We start from the raw sequence: 9,416 nt of genomic DNA, 5'->3' as shown, positions 1-9,416 counted from the left end.
AGAATTACTGTGGGAACTGGCTTGCACCCTCAGAACACAACTCAGGGAGTTTGCTAAGTCAAAGAGGGATCTCATGAGAAGGAGTTGATATGGCTGCATTTCCTGCCAAGCCCCTGAGATCCTGAGATCCTGAGGAAGATAGTACATCTCAGTGCTGCATGCCAAGAGAAAGCAAACAGAGTTCTACCACCGAGTTCACTCCATGTCTGATACAGCCTTCCTACTGCTTCAGGGTTTACTAGGGCTAATCGGACTTGATAACAAAATAATTCAGAGCAAGAAAATGAATGCATTTGGGGTTTTCATAGATTTACATTAGGAACTGTGTTCACTACATTATTCATTTTGACTAGGTCCAGTCCTTTCTAAAGACATTTCAACACTACTTTCATGCTATGTGCAAATGCAATTTGTGTGTACCATAATAAACATATTCATATGTATGTAACTGTATATATCTCCAGATATGTATCTCCACATATGCTGTAATGTTGCAAAACCATTTCTAATACATCACAGAACCATCTGAAAATTACATTCATCCCCAGATTTTAATGACTCACATAAACTCTAAGTACTCATTGATTTCTATAAAGATTATTTCTGAGCTGATTCAAAAATCCATGTGCTTACATATGTATATACATCATGACAGAGGATTTTTTGGGGTGAGGGGGAAATATATGTTTCATTCAAATACAATTTGCAAAACTATAGTTTTCATATGACAGTGAAAAATACTCTCCTTGATCTAAAAGCAGGTTTAAGGCTAGGTTTGTTGTCTTCTGATACGATAAATGAATTACAGGTCAGTGGGAAGTGGATGTTTTCTGCTTCCTATCCGTGGAGAGCACACTTGCTTCTTATTAATGTAACTCCCAAATACAGGAGAATTTATATAGAGTAAGGGTCCACATAATTTTCACAAGTTTTCCGAAAACTTTACCTTACAGTATACACAGTTTTAAACACTTTATTGTCAAAATGCAAAAGCTAATATAACTTTTAGCAGTACTAGGGGGGATAACATTCATCTACGCATCGATTTTACTTTTACAGTACTGTAAAAATACAAAGAATGTTTTGTACTGTCTAGCTCTTAATACTTGCTTTGACTGAATTTGTCTCCTTCCTGGCATTAATCTGAAACTCTTGAGATGGTCAGATATGAGAAGGTGGGAGCTCTCACTGAATTCATTGAGTTCCAACAGCTGTTGAAGCTGGATCTAAGAATCTAATGTATCAAAACATGGAGGAGGTTCATTTGACAATGAATTAACATTCTACTAAAATCATTCAAGATGATTGAATGATTTTAGTAGAAGAGAGGTGAGTAATATTTTCGCTACATTGATGGGAAATCTTCAGTTTCAAACTGTAGGTAGATACAAACCACAGCTGAAGGTTGTCCCTGCAATTAAAAATAGTTCAATTTTCTCACACTGCCTAACACACATACAGCACAGAAATGATTTCAAAATGGAAAAAGCTACATTTTGTTGTGACAGTGCAAACGTTTTTCCCCTTCATCATTTGTTTTAGGCAACATCAAGAGTCATGTACAGTCTTTCATTTCAGGAGACCTCCATTTTATGAGGGAATTCAATTCCAAAAGTTTGAGGATAATAGGTTAATGTCCAATGGCTCTGAAAATTCATATTTTTTTTAGCTGTGTCTCTGTGTTTTCTGACTTGATTGTTAGCAGAACAAAATATCCATATTTAAGTCTGGTAAGGATTTCTTTCCATAATGCTCTTTTGTCTGTATAACAATAATAAAAGCTTTATTGGCACCTATTTAACATGACCTCCATAATTCTCCTGTGGCTGACCCTAACCAGTACCAATAAAACCATGCATTCATACACTGTACATAGAAAAAAAAAAACACCCCATGTTAAAATTTTATAATGAAATGGATGCCAAAGATCCTTCTGGAAAAGTCACTTTTGCACAATCGTTAGCTGTTTTCAGTCAGGACTACTTTATTTATTTAGTTAGTTAGTTAGTTAGTTAGTTAATTAGTTATAATATATCACATAATTTGTTGATGATCCATTTTCTCCTAACCTCCAGTCAAGCAATTAATAACTATTTTCAAGTGTTAACACATGCATTCTCAAACTTCTTTCTTCATTTATTTATTCACCTACCCAGGGACGTTGCCTTCTTTGATCGTTTATCGTGGATTAAAATTTCCTTCTCTTAGGAAGGAAGCAGCACTAAGACCATGAGATTCGTGCTCCTAATGGTACGCCAACCATAAGGAACACTTAACAGGCAACAGTCAGGACATGCGACGGACTGGAAGTTTCCAGCAGAGCACTTAGTGACTCCCTGTGAATAATGAATACATTCATGGGAGTCAGCGTGAGTTATGCAGTGGTCTTGAAATAGGAAAACTTCTCCGCCAGTGTCATTAGCAGTGAAGAAATCAGTAAGGGAGGAGTTTATAGAGGTAAAAAATGTGAGAATAAAAAAAGACCATGGTTATGATTTACCTCATCTTTGGAAATCCCTTATTGTGTTTATCATTAAGAAAGGAAACGCACGCAGTGTGTCTGAACTCAAGCGCTGTTTAATCCACATTTGAAGGGTTTTAGGGCTCTCAGGTCTGTATCTACATATAGTTTAAAGCTGTGTTTCCTATAGCTTGGGGGCTGCAAAACCTGCGGGCAGAGCCCGTCGGGGTTCCAACGAGGAAGGATCGGGGCTCCCCGCACAGCCTGCGGCGGTGTCTGATCCTCGTCCTGCTACCCAAAATGGGACACCTTCGTGAGATGCCCTCAGGATTCTCACCCCGACGGGGCGGTGCCGAGGGGCCATCCTTCGCAATCGCCCGGGGGAAGTGAGCCCCTTCCCTGAGGTCCTGCTCTGCAGCCACCGCTTCTGGGGGACAACACAGCCGGAGCTGCGCTGTCGGAGAGGAGGAAGCATCGCACAGAGGCCGGGCAACCAATTTCAGGTCGATCGTTTGTTTTATTTTACGCTTCTTTTAAAGGGAGATATCCAAACGTTTGCACCCCTCCACTTTTCTAAGGAACAACTGAGCATGGAAAAAAAAACTCGGAAAAAAAATTGCTTGCGAGTATTTCTCATAGCACTGTTTGTGGTTTACTGAAGATGCACATAGGGTTTATTTTTATTGGGCTTTAATATAATTATTGGCTTTATTTTTATAGTTTAAGCGAACCTGTCTGCAAACTTTACAAAAAAAAAAAAAACCTTTATATGAGTATGTACGTACATCCACATCAGCCGGGGGCGGGTGCTGGCTCAGGATCCTTCCCCTCAGCGCTGCCGTCGGGGCTGCCGGGAGGAAGATAGTCACGGAGCGCCTCTGTGGGTACGGAGGAGGGAGAGCCCTTTCCCACTCCTACTCCCGTCTCAGCGCTCCTGCAAAGCTCCGGATTCCAAACCCATCGCGTGCTCCTAAAAGCGGAGCGGAGCAGAGGTTAGGAAGCGAGCGCTCAAGGCTGCCTTTCATTTCGCTTCTATTTTACGACGTACCGAGGCAGTGCTGCTGGAAGGAGAGTAAGGAGAGGAATCAAACACAAGAGGGGCCCGCTCCGCTCCATGGGGCCGGCACCCCGTGGTGGAGATGTCGCTTGTGGCACCTATTCGCACCCTTTCCTTCCCAAACGCTGTTCTCCGTCCTCCGGTTCCTCTCGGAGCTCGAGCCCCCGCTCCTCCCTTTCCCTCGCTTTGTTCATTGAGCTTCCGAAGGCTCAGGAGCCCACAGAGGTGGGGAGGGAACGAGAGGGGTTGGCCCTGAGAGGCTGTCAACTGCCAGCACCCCATCCAATGCCGGGCTGCGGAACAGAATGGAGGCGCTCACAGGGGCGGCCCCGGCAATCCCCAGCTCCAGAACATACAGGAGAAAAACATTGACCTGCAAAATAAAGAAAAATAGTGTACAGCGACTGGAGAGTGGGACTTGGGAAAGGGAACTGAGGAGTCCCGTTGTCACCCAGCAGAAGGGACCCGGGGCACAAGGGACACTCCCACCTGCGGTACCCGGACTGTACCGGGAGGAATGGAGCATCTGCGGGGCTACAACTCCTGAAAATGAGTGCTGAAAATCGCTGGGTGCTTTTCCTGCGCCCTGTATAGAGCCCTGCCAGTGAATGCAGAGAGCGCACACCTTCTTTTCCTTCCTTCTATCCTTATAATAAGCGAAAAGATTATTCAGAACTAAGTGGCAGTGTCGTGTTGCTACAGCTATGCGTAGGCATTAAGGTACGTAAACACATCAGCAAGCTTAAAAGATGCTTCATACTCACGGACATGTCTGTGCAAGTGCTGTATCTGCAGGCATAGAATTGTACAGCATCCGAGTTTGTGCTTCAAGCATGTGTCAGGATACCTGACTCCACAAACACAGGTCAGGTTTATGGCACACCAGACTGTCTTAAAGAAAAAAAGAAGAAAAGAAGAAAGAGTGAATTTATTCTTACTGATCTCATTACAGTATTTCTAAATGGAAAGCAAGCAATATTATGTAAGTTACACGACTACTCTGTAGGAACACATTATAAAATATGGGCACGGGCTGCATGCATATTGTTTGCACATTGGATATAAAATATATAGGAGTAACCAGCATCCACATTCTTCTCTTTATTCCAGACAGCTCTCATATATTTTCAGAGTCTGACAATGATACAGAGCAGACAGTTTATAGATTCTTAAGACACTGGTCAGACTCATAATTCCTATACAGGAAAGTATGGGGAGAGCATAAGAGTGATGTCCACAAGCATCACTTATGTGCAACAAGTGATCAATGTGCTCTTGCCTGGTTTTGCCCCTAGGCTTGTGTCCAGGTAGGACAGAAATCTGAACATAGCACTGTATGCTGCTATTCTTCCAGAGGTCAGTTCAGAGCTCTGGTTGCATTTTGTTGTAATCTTTGGAAAAGGAAATTTTATTTTCTTTCCTCCTTTCCATCTTTCTTTCTTTCCTTTTTTTGCTCCCTCTTTCTCCCTCTCCTTCCTCCTCTTCCCTCTTTCTGCCTCTTTTCCATATTTCCCCGGATAGGCCTTGAACTCAGAGGTCACCCACCGTCACCCAGGAGGGGATCGGGCTGCCCCCAGTCACCTCCATCCCCAAATAACGGCGTGGGAACAGGCGGGGCTGGGCCGGGGGTGCCCGGGAACTGGCAGCAGGTGAACACCGCCTCTGAAAGAAATTTGCATTCACAGCCCCGGCAGAAGCAGAAGGCAGCGATGTGAATGAGGCTGTTCAGGGCATCGGTATACTCACCCCACCCTCGGTCCCCGTCGTGTTTCCGGGATCGACAGACCTGTCCTGTCCGATCTCGGGAAAAAAGGCAGAGGGTCACCGTTCTGCCCTGCTCTGGGGTTTGTTGGGGATCTCTGCCCCATCCAGAAAGCTTGGAAGAGGAGAATAGGCAGAGGGGGAGATTTAGGGCTTTCCACTGAAGAGGTAACAACAATTAAAAAGTCGTAATGCGCAGCGATTGGGGCGGGAATGGTGAGATCAGAGCGGGCAACTCCTCGGGCAGGGGGGGCACGGGGCAGCTTCGGGGAGCAGGGAGCATCAGTGTGCTTCTGTGTGAAGTCATATCTGAACACCGAGAGGTGTTATGTGTGTATATATATACACACACACATATATACACACATATAGATATAAGGAGTAAATAAATAAATGAGTATTATAAATAAATATGCCCACATATAATAAATAAATACACATGCATATAACAAATATGGCTAGAATAAATATATGTGCATATATATATACACAAAAAGGAATAGGTTAAACAGCACTCACCGTGCTATAAACACTCAGGCGTCCTCGGGAGACCTCGCAGACAAAGGTTCCCCTCCCTCCGGTGCTCGGCCTTGCACATTCGGGTGCTCTCCGAGGCAGAACGCCCCGCGCCCGCCCCCCGGTGCCCACCGCCCCGCCCGGTGATGGCTGTAGGGCCCGGCTGCGGAGGGCGCGTCTCCTCCGTCTCTTCCATCCATCTCTGCAGACATGAAAGCTCCGCGCCTGCCGCGCTCAGAAGCCGGGGGGCGAAAAAGGGGGGAGGTTGATTATTATTAATGATATTAATATAACCTCGATGTTCGCCGAGCCCATTGGCTATTCGGGCTGCCCGCTCAGCCTTCTGCAGCCAATGGCAAGGCCGGGACGCGCAGTGGTCATGCCCCCCCCCCCGGCTTCTGCCCGTGTGCCGGGCCGGCACCGCCGCTCCCCCCGCGCCGGGATTTGCTCCCTAATTGACCTAAATAAGGAGCTCGTGAGTGGCAGCCCCGGGGCGGCGCGCACACGCACACACGCACACACGGACACACACACACACACACACACACACACACACACACACACAGCGGCGCCCGACCCCGGCCCCGCTCAGCCATCGCCCTGCTCTTCCCCTGCGGAAATCCCATTTGCCGCCGCTCTCCTCCAATCGCAGGATCCCCCCCTCTCGTGTACAGCGTTTAACTCGCATGACATTTTTATTTCGTTATTATCGTTTTCGCGCAGAATCTGGCGCCTCCGATGGGTTGTCGGGTTGCTTTTTTTTTTTTTTTTTGCTTTTTTTTTTTCTTCCCCATTCCCTTCCATTCCTCCTCCTCCCCCCTCCCCTCCTAGCTTGCAGGAAATGATGGCAAACCACGATCTGAAATGATTACTCCGGAAAAAAACCCTTTTATACCAGGAGAGCATCCACGGGACTAAGCAGAGGCAGGAGGCGGCCGCGGGGCAGCGGGGAGCCGAGGAGCCATCCTCCGGCGGAGCCGGGACCCTCTCCCCTCCCGCAGCTGTTTTACCAACGATGCCGGACGAAGCGACGGAAAGCGCCGGCTCCACATCTGCCCGCGTCTCGTCCTTTTTCATCGAGGATCTGCTGGGCACAGAGGGCGGCGGAGGGGCGCGGAGGGCGGCGGCGGGAGGCGGAGGTGGGCGCGGAGCTCCGCGCTGCGGCCCCCACTCCCCGCTGCGCCTCGGAGCCTCGGGCTGCCCGCTCCGCGACGCCGCCGTCGGTTGGTACCGCCGAGCTTTCTTGGGCTGCGCCAGCCCCGACAGTAAGTTCCCTTTCCCTACGGGGCCCTGAAGGAAATGGGGGGTGCTGCTGTTCCCTCCCCAGTGAGTCCGGTCCCGTCGCGGTCCCGAGTGGGGAGGGAAAGTGGTGCTGCCGGGGTGTCCTTTGCAGCCTTCATCCCTCTTCTGTCCGGAGATTTCGGCTGCCCAAATTTCCGGAAATGCTCTCAGGGTGTTGGACACCTGGAGAGCCTCCGCCCCGCCTGCTGCTCGTTCCGAAATGTCAACAGCGGGGGCTGTTCTCTCTCTTGGATATTTTTCCTTTATTTCTTCCTATTATTTTTTCTTCCTTTTTTTTTTCTTCTTCTTTTTTTTTTTTTTTCTTCTGCTTTAATCTTCCCAGTAACCTCGAAAGCCGGGAGCACCGTCCCCGTAGAAGAGTTCCGAGGCAGCCCTCTATAGCACCGGCCCTATAGCCCCCTCCCCTCGGTGCAACCGAGGCCCACAGCCCCTTCCCCGCCGCTCTCCGCATACTGCTGGGCTTCGCAGGGAGAGGCTTCTCCTCCCACCCAGGCTCCGGGGCACAAGTTAACATCTGAAAAAGTTTACGGGCTGCGATCAGTGGTTATTTTTATCCTGATAGAAAAAATATTGTCCCTCGGCGCATCCTTTTGATTCCGTGCTGGGCTATGGGGTTCGCACGCTTACTCAGTACTGAGTAGAGGCGTCATTTATAATCCAAAGGTTTCCTTTTACAGGGATGGGTTTATTAATATTTTTAGTTTCTCTCTAAAGTACGTCTAGAAAGAGAAAATGACCACCAAAACAACTGCTTGGTTTTCCTCGCTTCTTTTTCTTTTCTTTTTTTTTTTTTTCCCTTTCTTTCTTTTTGCCTTCTATTCTTCATTCATATTCTTCATTTCATATTCTTCATCCTTATATTAGCATGTTATCCTCCTTTAGAACTTCAACTGGAAAAGACACTATGGGCAACCACGGAGATATGTTGGAGTCAATGTCCCGATATTAGAGCAGCTGATCCTACAGATGTGGTTTATGCAGCTGAGAATAACATGAAGCAAAAAGCATTTGTTTCCCCACTCTCTTCATAAACATGCACTCACTGGTACACTTACCCCATCTATACACACCCCAACATACTTACGTATGTTCTTGTAAATATATGTGAACATACGTGTGTAAATGCATTGGTGTATGTGTGTAAATATATTTATGTGAGTGTATAAATGTGCAAGCACATAAGTGCATATATATAGGTATGTATGTACTTATATGAATATATACATGTGTATATAAATGGACATATATATGCTGTATATACTCGTGTGCAAAACGTATGTAGTGTACAGATGTTATATACGTGCACATGTATAAGCGTATATGGATGTTATATGCATGCATACATATGAATATAGGTATATGCATATAGGTATATGCGTGCACATAGGTATGTATGCACACAAATATGAGTACGCACTTACACATGTACATATGCATGACATATATTTTATGTATTTACATGCCACTATATGGGAGTCTTTCACAACACAAGGAGCACTAGCAGCGGCCTCAGCCCCGGGCTCGCTGCCCCCGCACCGCGTTGTTTCCCTTCCCGATGCCCGGGCGGGGGGAGCCGCTCCTCAGAGCTCCCCCCAACCCCAGCGCTGTGCCTCTCTCCGCAGCCAGCGATCGAGACTCGCCGGAGCTGCCCGAGGACACGGAGCGGGCGGGCGGCGGCGGGCGGGCGGCGTCGCGGGGCCCCGCGGGCGGGCGGCAGAACTCCGGAGGCCGCGAGGAAGAGGAGGAACGCGGCGAGGAAGCGGGCGAAGCGGAGCAGAGAGCCGCCGGCCGCAAGAAGAAGACGCGCACGGTGTTCAGTCGCAGCCAGGTCTTCCAGCTGGAGTCCACGTTCGACGTGAAGCGTTATCTGAGCAGCTCGGAGCGGGCCGGCCTGGCAGCATCGCTGCACCTCACCGAGACGCAGGTGAAGATCTGGTTCCAGAACCGCCGCAACAAGTGGAAGCGGCAGCTCGCCGCCGACCTGGAGGCGGCCAACCTCTCTCACGCCGCCCAAAGGATTGTGCGGGTCCCCATTTTGTACCACGAGAACTCGCCGGCCAGCGCCTTGGGCTTCGGCCTGCCCCACATGTCCCCCCCCTTGGTGGGCTTCTCCGGCAGCGTCAGCTACCCCCTGGGCACCTTCCCCGCCGCCTCCCTTCCTTTCCTCCGCTCGCAGATGACGGGACTCGTCTGAGCGCCCACCTGTGTCGGGACCGCGGCCCCGAGCCCCCTCCCTTGGCTTCCAGCTTCACCTTCGGACTTTTTCTTTCCACTTTCACCATTTTCCGCTTTTCGACTTTTATTATTATTATTTTTTTT

At 48.3% G+C, this 9,416-nt stretch overlaps 1 protein-coding gene and 1 long non-coding RNA gene across 3 annotated transcripts; one reads left to right on the top strand and one right to left on the bottom strand.

Moving 5' to 3' along the window:
* Positions 1-1,001: 1,001 nt before the first annotated feature.
* Positions 1,002-6,430, bottom strand: LOC146544532 (uncharacterized). 2 transcript variants are annotated; one of them, XR_014883236.1, is made up of 5 exons: positions 5,799-6,430; positions 5,265-5,394; positions 4,283-4,405; positions 3,510-3,891; positions 1,002-3,431 (listed from the first exon to the last, which is right to left on the bottom strand). It is a non-coding gene; the product is annotated as an uncharacterized LOC146544532 (long non-coding RNA). The 2 variants fall into 2 exon arrangements; XR_014883235.1 differs by having other exon boundaries at positions 4,283-4,409; positions 5,799-6,427.
* A 121-nt stretch (positions 6,431-6,551) lies between these two features.
* LOC104917026 (homeobox protein HMX1) lies at positions 6,552-9,416 on the top strand. The gene is made up of 2 exons (XM_085223546.1): positions 6,552-7,060; positions 8,720-9,416. Exons 1-2 carry the CDS (start codon positions 6,811-6,813, stop codon positions 9,289-9,291), a joined length of 822 nt encoding a protein of 273 aa, XP_085079672.1. The 5' UTR covers positions 6,552-6,810; the 3' UTR covers positions 9,292-9,416.

The sequence above is a fragment of the Meleagris gallopavo genome, chromosome 4, assembly GCF_905368555.1.
Source record: "Meleagris gallopavo chromosome 4, MGAL_WU_HG_1.1, whole genome shotgun sequence".
Taxonomy (NCBI): domain Eukaryota; kingdom Metazoa; phylum Chordata; class Aves; order Galliformes; family Phasianidae; genus Meleagris; species Meleagris gallopavo.
The sequence above is the reverse complement of the archived record's forward strand: the minus strand, read 5'-3'. Positions and strand labels throughout refer to the sequence as shown.